This window comes from Dioscorea cayenensis, chromosome 6 (assembly GCF_009730915.1).
Source record: "Dioscorea cayenensis subsp. rotundata cultivar TDr96_F1 chromosome 6, TDr96_F1_v2_PseudoChromosome.rev07_lg8_w22 25.fasta, whole genome shotgun sequence".
NCBI lineage: Eukaryota > Viridiplantae > Streptophyta > Magnoliopsida > Dioscoreales > Dioscoreaceae > Dioscorea > Dioscorea cayenensis.
The window spans coordinates 14,705,704-14,720,000 of record NC_052476.1 but is presented as its reverse complement, the minus strand read 5'-3'; the positions used below and the strand labels follow the sequence as shown (position 1 = coordinate 14,720,000).

Here is a 14,297-nt window from a genome sequence, read left to right as displayed (position 1 = left end):
TCCAAATTGGCATTTGTCCTGCCCACATCCAAATTGGCACTATTTCTTTGAGTGGATTAGAATTTAGATGTGGGCAGGACAAATGCCAATTTGGATGGCACCACACACCACTGTAATTGTTTAGATTGATATGTTTATGCTCTTTCAAACCCCCATCTGTTGTTGTTTCAAGACCCTGGTTTTTTGATTTTTTTTTTTAATTTGTTGTGGCTTGCATTAGCATGATATTGTTGTGTTTTATCATAAATTATAGTTAATGTAATGTAATTTATCATAGATTAATTAATCTATAATTGGTAGTTTGTATGCCTAGTAACACAGAAACAATGAATGGTTGTGTGAGAATGAGATAATACTCAGCACGATTTGGTCCTACTTCTAATAAAGTAGAGGGGACCACATAGAGGTGATAGTTAAAATTATTTTCTGTTGCAAGAGTCAATTAATATATTAAGTGCACTGACATGGCAAACTATACTTAGGATTGATAAGCTAGAGAATTGGTTACTAATCACAGCATGTGAAGTCCTACAACTTGGTATGATTTTTTTTAAAATGATATGATCCAAAATTTTGAGAGTTTTCCTTAACAACTTTTCTTTAATTATAATTAATTTCTCTCCAAAAAAAGTACTTATTTTGTTAGATCAATGGATTTGTTGGGTATCATAGCTTGGCTTCCTATCCTTAATCTCCTCAAATCTATTTCATTTCTGTCGAATAGAGTAAATATTTTGTCCTATAATGAATTTGTTATATCTACTGGCAGGACATCCTTTCTTTGTTCTCCCTAATTGTATTGAATCTCTCTAATGGAGTATTTATTTTGCATTTATTTGTTGTGTACCATCATGGAGGAATAATGTTAAGAGAAGATGTTAAATATGTCAATGGGTTAGCTATGGAATTTGTTGTAGACCGTGATAAATTATGTTATTGAGATTTGTTAGGAGATTTGAAGGAACTAGGGTATGATATTCAGAGGTCTTTCAATTTATTTTTTGTGGATGATGGAAGGACACTAAAAGGTATTATGAATGATGAAGATATTGTATCTTTATGTGATAAATTAAGGAGGCATTACACAGTAGATATTTTTGTTGAATCATTAGACATTAGGCATGAGAATAGAAGTAGCAGTGCCTCAGGTGAAAATGATAAAGAAAGGATTAGTGAATGTGCCCGTTATTAATTATAGCTTAGATAAAGATGAAGAAAGAGACCAATCTAAGGATAAGGTGGCCAAATATATCCAATTTAAGAAAATAGTATAGAAGGATATTTGTGAAAGAAACAGTGAAGATGGAGATGCAAGTAGACCTAGTAATACTGCAGAAACCAATGCAAGAAATAGTATGGAAACTACAATTGAGAGTGGCAAAGTGATTGGGTATGAGAATGATTATATAAACTCCTTATATCCTGCAGTTATAAAGAAATCAGCTGGAATTCTGTTGCAGATGATGCAATTAGGCATAAGTCTAATAACAAACACTATGCTCCTAATGCCCCCCACTGGCTGATTTTTGACCTTAGGTTTGTAGACCTAAACCAATTTAAGAGGGAACTTGTGGAGTTCTTAACTAGAAAAAGGTTTGAGCTTAAATATATTAAAAATGATGTAAAGAGGGTGAGAGCTAGATGTTCTGCGAAGGGATGCAAATGGTTGATTCCATACTCATGGAGCAACTGGAAAAAGTTGTATGTTGTTAAAAACTATGTTACACAACACTCATGTCTCCTCAAGGCTACAAAGAATAAAAGGGTAACTTCTAATGTGATTGCGAGAAGACTAATTTGGTGATATAATTAGTAGTATGCATTTCATTAGGCCAACCAATTTAAAGGTAATGGTTAGGAGAGAGCTAGGGTTTTTGTTACAAGCAAAGTATGCAGAAATGCCAAGGGTTTGGTGATAAAAAAAATTAAAGAACAGTTTTGGGAGGATTTCAGAATGCTGCACAATTATGTAATGGAGTTGAAGGACACCAATTCCAGCACTAATGTGGTCATTGTCTCAAAAAGGAAGAATCCAAATGAGCTGCATGTGTTCCAAAAGATGTACATTTGTTTAAGAGCTACTAGAGAAGGGTTTATTGTTGGCTGCAGGAGGCTTATAGGTCTGGATGGGCATTTTTTGAAGGGTTTACTGAAAGGCTAGCTTCTAGTGGAAGTAGGAAGAGATGGGAACAATCAAATGTTCCCTATAGTATGGACTGTGGTGAAGAAAGAAACAAATGAAAGTTGGATATGGTTTATAGAGCATCTCAAAGCTGATTTATGCATTGGTGATGGACTTGGATGGGCTATAGTCAGTGACATGCAAAAGGCTTGCAAAAACTTTATCTATTTTTTTTCCTTCACCTGAAACTTTATTTTAATTGCATCACTATTTTTTATGCAAGGTCTAATCCATGCAGTGAATGTATTTTTACCCCTAATTAAGCATAGGATGTGTGCAAGGCATGTTTACGCTAGATGGGGCCGGGGAAGAAATAACAAGGTAAAGAATAGCCAGAGATGCAAAAATATTTGCAAAATATGAGAAATCTAAAGGGAGGAGTGGTGGCTATGGAAGAGTTATTGGAGAGATGGACAATTAGAGTTTGGTGCCAAGCTTTTTTCAATGACATGATTAAGTATGAGAGTGTAGATAACAACATGTGTGAGACTTTTAATGGGTGTTGTTAGAAGCCAGGAGCAAGCCTATAATTTCTATGTTTGAAGATATGAGGAAATATGTGATGACTTGGGCTGTTGTCAAGAGAGAGTATGCTATAAAGTGGAGATTTGATTGTGGCCCCAACATTGTTTCCAAAATTCAAAAGGAAAGGAGTAAAAGTGCAAAGTGATAGGTGGAATGGAATGGAGGTACAAGCTATGAGGTGTTTTGGAATAACCTAGTACAACATGTGACAGAGGGTTATGTTATTAGATTAGCTAACCAGAGTTGCACATGTGGAAAATGGGATAAAACAAGTATCCCTTGTCAACATGTCATGGTTGTAATTACATTTTGTGGTGAAGATCCAGTGAATTATATCTCTGATTGGTTAAAAAAGGAAACATACTTGAGGGCCTACCAGTTTACTGTAAGCCCATTAAAAGGTAGGGCATATTGGCCGATAAGTGAAGCAAGTCCATTGTTGCCGCCCATAGTTGAGAGGATGCCTAGAAGGCCTGCAAAGAAAAGGAAAAGGAAACTACTGGAGAGCAAGAATCGAAGCACAAGAAAACTTTCTAGGGCATTCACAGTTATGAAATGTGGAATATGTCATACTCAGGGGCACAACAAGGTTGGGTGTCCAAGAAGAGTTCATATTGTAAGTTTCTCACCTCTCTTTTGACTAGCTAATCTTTATTCTCATGTTAGTTAATTGGGCATACTAAATAATATTGTGATAATGTAGGCAAAAAGTGATGGATCCCTAGCTTGATACATGCCTAACAACAACTGATACAACAATTAATTCAACTAGCCAAGAGACACACAAAGGAAAATCTATTGGTACTCAATCATCAAAGGGGAAAAAACATTGCATCTACATCAAAGGAAAATAAGAAGACAGTTATTTTGAGAGTAAGTAACAATTCTCATGATTTAGCAAATTACTGCCCATTGATGAATTTTCATGTAATATGTTGTGTTAGTTACAAAAGGATGAAAATTTGTTTGTTAATGTTGTAGGGTGCCCACACAGGTGAAATTATTATTGGAAGGGAACCATCACCTGGTTATTCATTCATTACTGCCGGTGGATTAATGGTAATATATCATTTCCCCCTTTTAAATCCATCTTAGCAGACCAAGTATCATTTTTAGTGGTACTAAAATATGTTCTCTGGTGAATATCTAATGCGCAGGGAAAAAGGAATAGGATGGATAATCAAAAGAAAAAAACAGAATGAAGAAGGAGCAAGCCAACGTATATCTATAACAATTGAGGTTCCAGACTACTTGCCAACAAAACAAAGTACAACAAGGGATGAAAATACAGAAGATCCTCATATCTGAGTCAATAGCTATGCTTGTTTTTTGTTAGCAAGGTTGCTTTTATTTTTTATTTTTCTATTTTGCAAAAATAATGCATGAAACCTAATGACATGCAATTTTGGGATTTTGTAACTATATGTTAGTAAATTCCACATGATCATTGGTGATAAACTAGTGTTGGTGTTGCTCACTGTTGCTTAATTAACAATGTACTAATGTCTAAAGTGCTTGGATGTAATATGTACAACAAAAATGCTTGGATTTATAAGTGTTGTTAAGAGTGTAGTTTTTTATAACAGATTATGAGTGTATTTTAATATGAAATTGGGTAATTTCCAAATCATGAATGGGTTGTTAAGAATTGGTGGGTGTGTTGTTTTGCTCATTGTTACTCAGTTAACCATGTACCACATGTCTGAAGTGCTTGGAATGTTTAATACATACAACAAATTGCTTGTTTTTATGAGGGTTGTTAATAGTGGTTTTTTGTAACAGATTATGCTTGTATTTACATACCATTGTATGAGTGTTGTTTTTCAGAACAGATTATATGCATACATTGCTTGGATTTAATATTATCAATGAAGTACAGGGTGTTACCTTTGTTTATTAATATGCACAACAAATTCTGAGCATATGAAAGTTTCTTTTTTATTTCTTTTACACAATTTTAGATTTTTGTGACACCAATAGTTTATCTGCTATTAAGATGAGCAACGCATTACATGGTTATTGTCCAATTTCATATTACTTGTCACATGTGTACTCTCTTTACTCTAGAATGTAAAATGAAAGACAAATATTTTGTTTTTTTGTATTTTAAACTCAATCAGATTTTGAATCTTTGTGCTGACAACACCTCAATCTCATTTTAATTAATTCTTTTTATTATTTTTTTCTATGAAGCACAAAATTATAAATTCAGTGCCTTGTTGAACAAAGCTAGAACAACGGATGCATCACCAAAATAATAGATACTCAATGGGTTGAACACCAAAACAAAGAATTATGCAAAAAAAATTGTTAAAAAGAACTTATGTTCAAACATCAAGTATTATGCCTCATTTAGTCATTTGTTATATCATTTAAAATTGACCATTTATCGGCCTGAAGCACAATGGCGGAGACTCGACAACAGCTGCTGCTGGGGTGTGGTGAGGTGGACAATATTCGGGGTACGGGGAGGGGGTAAGGGTGATGTTGAGGATGATCGAGAATGGATATCTGCGAGAGTTTCACCATGGATGAAGAAGATGATGAGCAAGGATGAATGTTGGGTTTTAGAGACTTTCACCGGGGATGAAGGTGACGGCTACCGTCGGTGAGTTAGGAGGGTAAACTAGGTTTTAACCATTCAACTCTCTCTCTTCCAACACAACAGGCAACCCACCCTTCATCCTAATAGTGAACCAAAACCTCAAACTTCATCTATATATGAGCCATCTCCTTCCCCAAACACATCCTTGGCTCTGTATGAAACACCAGATACCTAAATGGGTTCTCCGGCAGGAAAACTCCATCCTCCAACCACCTCTCCGGTCTATACTCCATGCAATCCTCCCCCATACCTCCTTTAATTTGTCCACACTATATGCACAATAAGTCATAAACCAACCTTTTCCCATAAACATTCCATCAGGCATTACATCGTTTTCTAGACATGACTGTGTGTCCCATAGTACTAGAGGATACAACCTCAAAGACTCTAATATAGTTTGCATGCAGATAGTTCATCTCATGCAGCTCATAAAAGTTGAAGACATTGCTATTGTCACCACATGAATTTCTTTGTGATCTTATATCACTCAGCTCTTTTAGTATCATTTCTTCTACATTAGGTCTGGTCGACAAAACCCAGAAGAACCATGTCAACACCGATGATGTCGTTTCAAGGCCTACGACGATGAAGCTTATCACTATGTCTCTCAAGTACTCATCTCTGTTATCTTTGTTCAAAGCTAGAGAAGCGGGACAAAAGATCATCATCTTCTTCTTTGCTTTCTCTATGAGACTTTATTATGTTCATGGCGTAGTTGTTGATGATCTTGATAGATTCTTTGTGCCTTTTCTCAGAGCCAAGATTCAACAACTTCTTGATACGCCAAGTAAAAGAGGATAGACCATTGAACCTTTTGACAACAGTGTGAGAAGCATCACCAAAGGCTTGAACCAGTTGTGGTCTTGAAGTGTCATTAGCTAAACAACAAGGGTCTTCATCGAAAGCCACTTTGCAGATAGTGTCAAAGGAGAAGTGTTTGAACACATCTTGTAGATCAAAGACTTCACCTGAGTTGCATTTCTTGGTGAACAATGGAATTAATCTATGAAGAATTTCTTGCTGAACGGTGTTGACGATGAAGTTACAGAGAAATTTTCTATTGAATTTGTTGTAAGGTGCTTGAAATAATGCTTGGTGGAGCTGACTGGTCAAAGATGGAAGAATTAGAAGTGAAAGAGGTTTTGAGGAAGTTGACTTGTCAACTTACCAATGAAGATGAAGGATCTCCACTATCAGTCCAGGAGACACTCCATTAAGTCTCACCTCCAAAGCCACCAATCGGAGCAAGGGACAGTGATTTTTATTGTATTGACATAGTAATTATTATGTTAACTTTTTGTACTATGTTATCTTATTGGATCTTTTGTATTGGGACTCTACCATGATGATGAAACTTTTTGAGAAGTTTAAAATGAATGGATCTCTGCCCAGTAGGGGTTGAGCGAGATCTCCTGAAGTTTGTGCTCCACTTTCTTAAGTTTTTTTTTTTAAGTTTAACTCTTCTTCTCTTCATAGTGTATCTTTTTGGTGACTAAACTTTTAACCAGATCCTGAATAGTGGTATCAGAGATTGTTTTTCCGGCAGGTGTAGATGGCGACGAACGACAGCAACTCAGCAGGGGTCTCAAGACCAGCTGTACCGATTTTTGATGGTAAAGACTATGATCTTTAGTGCTTAATGATGAAAACCTTATTCTGATCACAAGAACTCTGGGAGCTCGTGGAAAAGGGTTTCTCGGAGAAGGAAGAAGAAGCTAAGGTGAGAAAGAACAAGAAAAAAAAATATGCCAAGGCATTGTTCTTTATGCAACAAGCCCTCTCAAGGCCTATTCTGGCCCGTATTGCTTCAGTAAACACTGCACATGAGGCGTGGACTGCTTTGAAGAAGGTTATTCATGGCAACCCCAAGGTGATGGCGGTCAAGCTCCAAACACTGAGGTAAGACTTTGAGAATCTTAGAATAGAGAATACTGAGATAGTTCAAAACTATATCATAAGAGTTTTGGAACTGGGAAATCAGATGAAAAGCTTGGGGGCACTGTACCAGAAGCTATGGTTGTTGGGAAGTTGTTGAGGAGCTTGGGACCCAAGTTTAAACATGTTGTCACTGCCATAGAAGAGTCCAAGGAACTCACGAAGCTCACCATGGAAGATGTGAGTGGGTCTCTGATAGCTCATGAAGCCAGGCTGTAGAGGCAAGCTAATGACCAGACTGATTGCTTCCCCGCAAGTGTACGAGATCGCCAAGTAATGCCTCGTGCGAAGACACGAGGATCGTATTCCACGGGGCTAAGGATCTCCTATTACTCTTTCTCGAGCTATTATCTAGCCCAAGATCTCAAGTGATGGAATTTACTTTACTAGGTGCAATTAAAACTAAAACAAGATTATCAATAAGTTAGAAAGAACAAGCAATGAGCAAGCAAGAAATTCAATGTAATGTAAAGGCCTATGGATGTGGATCCCCTTGAGGGGTTATCATGAAACATGGATGATGATTAAAAGATGCAAGGGTAAAGTGGACCAAGAGATTTCTAGATTAGAACAACCCCAATTTCTCGGCAATTGAACCCTAATCCCATATGAACATAGATAGGAATTTCTTCCAAATCCACATTCCTATGATTGCATTAAGCACAAGGAAATCTCAAATAGGAGTAAACCTACTCTTCTTCGGCTTAACCTAACATAGAGGGCTACCAACACCCAATTTCTCGGTGTGATGATACAAGTATCCCCTTCTAATCCATTCATAATCTAATACAAGCGAGCAAGTCACATCTACATGCATCACTCATAAAAGAGATACGGATTTCTCCTTAGTGTAGCACTTAGCATGAAAACAATGGATTAAATCTCAAAATTACCCAAGCATGAAATTAACAAGTAATCATCCAAAATACATGATAAAACCCCCCAAGGTTCACCAACACCTGGTGGCCTTGGGGGTCTAGTGTGTCATCATCCCACAACAAGCAATACAATCAAGTGAAACACAAAACAAAAGCATAAATGACACTCCCTAGATGAAATAGTAGAGGAGGAGGTAGAAAATGTGTCGAATGATGCTTTCCCCCCAAAGGAATGCCGAATGACGCTTCCTCTAGCCGCGGGTCTCCTTCCTTCAAATCGTGGTAGATCTCCCCTTGAATGATGTTGCCTTCTTGACTTGAGAGTCTTGGACCTTAGCCTTGAATGATCTCTTAGCTTCCTTTCCCTTCTTCTCCTTCCTGATGTCACCCAAAGCCTCTCAAGTGGTCTCTCAAAATATGCCCAGAAAAAGTCCCTTGTTCTTCCCTAAAAGTCAGTATTTATATCCCCCATGACATGCGGGCCGTATAGGGGTCGTATAGGGGTCGTATAGCACTTGAAAACCCAAGATTCACATTTCATACAGGATGCATACGGCCTCCATACGACCCTATATACTGGGTAGTATAGAAATCTGGGTAGACAACTCCAAATCATTCCGCTGCTACAGTGCATACAACCCCCATACTGGGTAGTATGGGGGTGGTATAAAATTTTTGTTTTCTTCTTTTTCGCCTAAATGATATCTTCTTGTTCTACATGGTTTCCTTATGTCCTACAAAGCAAATAATAGACGATTAAGCGCAAAAATGGCATCAAACCTCACAAAATACATGCAAAGTGAATACGATATATATACGAAAACACCTACATTTAGACACTTATCAAATATCCTCACACTTGAGCGTTGCTTGTTCCCAAGCAATCGACTCATGAAAAACAAAGAGACTGAAAAGTGGCTAAATGCATTACCTCTAGCATCAAGCAAATATAAGACTCCAAAAGCAATGGACAATGATACATAGATGTTGAGTGATAAGTGCTTGTGCGATATGAATGCGAAGCATTCTTTCCTTATGTTAAGCATTACCTTTCTCGGGTTTTTACACTAATATGTGTGTTTTTATGTTACTTTTATGCAGGTAGGGTTGTGAGGCCGATTATGAAGGAAAGAAGCCAATGTGGATCATAATGCATCGATTTTGGAGGAAATCTTGCTAAGGTTCAAACGCGAAGACATAGGTCGGGTGTGAGATGCTAGAGTGTGTGCCAACCTCCTCGTATTTGAGTTAGTACAACCATTTGGAGGGGCACAAGGGCAGTCATACTCAAGCATTCCAATTTATGCATATAGAACAAGATCTCCACCAACTTTTCCATTATTGAAGAAGCAAAGCAATCCACGATGTGAACGTGTGCCCGTTTGCGTTACCTTGATGGAAGTATGGATTTCGGGAAGTATTTCAGGCCGGATGCTATAGCAGAATATAGAATCCACACGCCCATGTGAAAAATCCACAAGGGCGTCCATAGGGGCATGTGGATCCCCGATTCCAGCCCTATTTAAAGCCAATTCAGCCCTGATTTCAGCATTCTTTTGTCCATCTTTTCCCCAACTTGAGAGAGGGCTTCGGCTAGGGTTTTGAGAGGTATTGGCTAGGGTTTTGGAGGGTTCTACGGCTCTGACATTGTCATCTCTTTGGAAGATGGTTGGTAGGGGAGCTTCCATCGAGGCGTATCCTATATAGGACAAGGGGATCTTTGGACGATGAGTAGAGGACTTTCCACAAGACCATCGACATGACTATCGAGGGGGTTTTCTATGGATTTATTGCTTTTTACATTCTATTTCTTTTGATTGTACTTAGCTCCATGGAGAGCTAAAACCCCTAGTGGGTACTTGGGTATTTGTGAACCCTATGATGTATTCATTTCTTTGAATCTCTTTATTATGCTTTCAATTAATTGATGTTTATTGTGAGTTCCAACCTTGAATGCTTGATTGTTTAAATACTCCCCCTAGAGTGACACTAGGGTTGAGAGTTCTTATTGGTAACCTTGTGAGTGAGTGATACACCACGAGTGTTGGACAAAGCTAGGTTGGAGAGGGTTGAGAGGGTGAGTCGAGAGGCAGCAGGGAGCGTCCCTATTTCCCTCCGATGTGTTAGATTCTACCTCCGTTCTCTTTGCGGCCACAATAGAGTGAATGGTCTAAGGGATGACCTTCCGCTGGGCTTAGTTGCGGGTGCAATGGAGTGAAGCGTAGAAGTGATCTTAGTATCTAGGGCTTAATTGTGGTTAGGGACCTTCCACTCGGACCAAAAGGGATAGGTCCAAAATTAGGAAGAGATTTATCACTTGGAATTCCTAGAGCTCATTGCAATTCTATACGAGTGCGAGGTTGAGAGGTTATCCAGTCTCTCCTCCGGGACATGTATAGAGTTAGGCATGGTTGACCTTAGATTTGGGACTATGTAATTAAGGATTTCCACCACTCACTATTGCATTAATTAGGAAGCATAATAGAGGGTTCTTGCACTTGAAAACAATTGTCCTAAGAGGAGCAATATCCGGGTACCCCATCTTTATCGATTGCCTTACCTTCTCCTTTACTTGTGCTCTCTTACCCGTTGTTTTTTTACTTTTGAGAATTGAATCATTGTCACATATATCACTATTCATCTTTCACATAGCTAAGAAGCGAATTAAGTGTTTTTTTATTCCCTACTCCCCATGGATACGATACCCACTCATCCGAGATTATTATTTCGACAAACCCGTGCACTTGCGGGGTATAAGCAAAGGGACCTTGTCAAGTTTTTGGCGCCGTTGTCGGGAGTAGGCGTTTAGAGATACTTTGCACTTTGTTTTTCTTAGCTATTTCACCATATATTCTATTTCATATCTTCTTATTCTATCATCGTTCTGATTTCTTTTTCTTTCTTTTTGGGTGCAGCTCCAGGTTATGACCTGAGGGAACCCCTCAATATTGATTGAAGGAGATCCCGAGCTTGAACGTACTTTTAGAAGAAAAGGGAAAGTACCTGTGGAAGAACAGTCTAATCTAGCTGATTTGGAAGTGGAAGAATCTGAAAACATGGCAGAACAGAATGAGCAACAGCGAACATTATCCGATTATGCCAGATCTTCAGTGTTGGGGACACAATCGGGTATTGTGCGTCCCCCGATTACAGCTCAAAACTTTGAGCTGAAGCCAGCATTCATCCACATGTTACAGTAATTCGCATAGTTTAATGGTTTGGCCGATGAGGATCCAAACAGCCATATAGAAAGTTTTCTTGAGGTGTGTGATATGCTGAAGATAAACGGGGTGACGGATGATGCCATCAAGTTGCGAGCCTTCCCATTTTCCCTAAAGGGAATAGTGAAGCAGTGGCTACACTCATTACCTAGAGCATCAATTACCACATGGGAGGAGATGGTAGAAGCTTTTCTTGCCCGTTATTTCCCTCCCGGAAAATCCGCGAAGCTTAGGAATGAGATCTCATCCTTTGTTCAGTTGGAATTGGAGTCTCTATTTGAGACATGGGAAAGGTTCAAGGAGCTCCTGAGAAAGTGCCCGCAACACGGATTTCCAGAGTGGATGATTGTTCAGACCTTTTACAATGGTTTGAACCCAATTACAAGGTAACTCTTGGATGCAGCAGCAAGAGGTACCTTAGGTAGCAAGACCCCAGATGAGGCCCGTCAGTTAATTGAAAGAAATGGGGTTAAACAACTACCAATGGAATGCTAGGTGGAAGAAAAAGGTGGCCGGTCTCCAAGAGATAGATGCAGTAACTTCATTGGCGGCTCAAGTGGAAAAATTTGAGTAAGAAGTTAGATCTTCTAACTTCAAATAGAGTAGCTGCCGTGACTAATTGCACTGGGTGTGGAGGAGGACATGCTCCCTCCGATTGCCCGATCTCTATTGGTGATGTATCTTCGGTGGAGAATGTTGATTTTTGTAGGTAATGGCATGAGACCTCAAGGAAACCCATATAGCAATACCTACAATCCGGGTTGAAGAATCATCCCAATTTCTCATGGAGCAATCGGGGGTCCACAAAAAGGCCATGGGGCTACTCGGGGTTTCCAACCACAACAACAAGCCCCGCATGTGGAAAAATGGAGTTTCGTGTTTGGAAACCTCGAATGAATGATTTGGAGAAGGCCTTGACTAGATTTGTGCAATCTGCAAATACAAGGTTTGAATCAATTGAGGCCACACTTGCAACCACACCGCCTCTTTACATAACCTTGAAAAATCGGGTGGGACAAATTGTGAAGTCTCTCTCCGACATGCCACATGGAAGCTTGCCAAGCAATCAGAGACCAACCCTAGAGAAGCGGTGAAAGCGATCACTTTTGAGAAGTGGTCGTGAGGTTGAAGGTAAGCTTCCGAGTGAGATGCCAAAATAACACGCACCCGAGGTTATAGAGGTAGAAGAGGGAACAAGCAAAGAGAAGGAGGTGGCACCCCCACTTTTCAAGCCAAGAATCCCTTATCCTCTAGATTGAAAAAAATGACCAAGGGGATGAACAAATGACAAGAAGTTCCTGAGTTTGTTCAACCAACTCCACATCAATATTCCTTTTGTTGAGGCATTGGCCCAAATGCCTAAGTATGCGAAGTTCTTGAAAGACTTGTTGACCAACAAGAGGAAGTTGGAGGAAAGTGCTTCGGTGATTCTAGATGCTTCATGCTCGGCGGTGTTGCAAAGGAACATGCCGAACAAGAAGAAAGACCCAGGAAGCTTCATCATTCCGTGTAGCATTGGCAATATGAGTGAAGAAATGGCATTGGCGGCAGACTCAGGGGCCAGCATCAACGTCATGCCATACACCTTCTTTCGAAAGTTAGGCTTGGGTGAGCCTAGGCCCAATCGGATGACTTTGCAATTGGCGGACTGAACGGTGAGACATCCAAGCGGTATCATCGAAGATGTACTTGTCAAGGTGGACAAGTATATATTTCCTGTAGACTTTGTGGTGCTAGACCTCGATGAGGATGCGGATGTACCCTTGATACTTGGGAGGCCGTTCTTACGAACTTCCAAGGCATTGATTGACATGGATGGCGGAGAGCTAACTTTGAGAGTTGGAGATGACAAGCTCACATACCGCCTTGCTGAAGCCATGCGGCATTCTCTTGATTTCGATAATACTTTATACTTCCTAGACACTACTGATGAGATTGTTGATGAATACATGCAGGAAATGTTCTATCCGGACCCGTACGAGGGTTTGTTCGACCAAGAAGAGGATTATGAAGAAGTAATGATGCTTGGTTCGACGGAAGAAGTACCATCTACCCCGGGGATCTTGAAGAGGTTGCTCCGAAAAATGAAGAGGGCTAGGAGACGCCACCGGAAATGCTCCAAGGCTGTTGGAGATGTACGTGAACCGAAGAAGTTGGATAAACCATTGCTAGGTGGCCCCAAGCCCGATAACACACCCTCTACCTTCAAGAGATTATGCTCATCATGCTTCCAAGTCATGGGTAAGAGGGCAACATTCATCTATGAGACCCCATGAGGTAAGACAAGGTACGTCAAGCTTAGTGACGTTAGACAAGCGCTTCTTGGGAGGCAAACCCAAGTGTTTACTGTTTTTCTTAGTCGAATAATTTAGTGTTTGCATGAATAAATTGTTAAGTGTTGGTGTCTTGATTTTTAGATGCTTGTGCTGCGATTTTATTTTAGGTTTTGAGGATTCATCATGTGTTTTCATGTGGATTTGGCGAAGTTGGGTCGTTTGAGCTTTATTTCATGTTTTCACTAGTAAAACTTGCATAATAGGGTAGGCTCTGAGTGTATAAACATGTTCAGAAATTTTTTACGTAGCTCGCAGGTTTTTTTCTAAGGCATCCGAGAAAAATGCATGGGACGTGTGGTATTTCCATGACGCCGTGGTTTTTTGCACTCGCGAGCTCATCCGGAGAAGGCGCAGGGCGGCGTGGTCGCCCTTGTGAATGACCATCGCGAATATCGCACGCCCGTAGGTAATTTCCGTACGGGCGTGTGATTTTCTGCAGAGTTTGGCAGATTATCCCGAGAGCGCACAGGTGTGGAAAATTTCTGCACGCCTGTGCAAATCTCATGCAGGAGCCTCTCCATCCCGAGAAGGCATGGGGCATGCACTTGCCCCTATGAATTGGACCTGTGAATGTCCACGCTCGTGCGGCATTTCCGCACGGGCGTGTGGAACACA

The 14,297-nt window shown here is 39.9% G+C and overlaps 1 protein-coding gene and 1 non-coding gene across 2 annotated transcripts; both read right to left on the bottom strand.

Moving 5' to 3' along the window:
* Nucleotides 1–5,936: 5,936 nt before the first annotated feature.
* Nucleotides 5,937–6,526, bottom strand: LOC120263163 (cytochrome P450 94A1-like). The gene is made up of 2 exons (XM_039271052.1): nucleotides 6,522–6,526; nucleotides 5,937–6,417 (listed from the first exon to the last, which is right to left on the bottom strand). The coding sequence occupies exons 1-2, from the start codon at nucleotides 6,524–6,526 to the stop codon at nucleotides 5,937–5,939; spliced, it is 486 nt and encodes a 161-aa protein (XP_039126986.1).
* Nucleotides 6,527–11,571: 5,045 nt separating this feature from the next.
* On the bottom strand, nucleotides 11,572–11,678 carry LOC120264182. The gene has a single exon (XR_005537353.1). It is a non-coding gene; the product is annotated as a small nucleolar RNA R71 (small nucleolar RNA).
* Nucleotides 11,679–14,297: the final 2,619 nt, after the last annotated feature.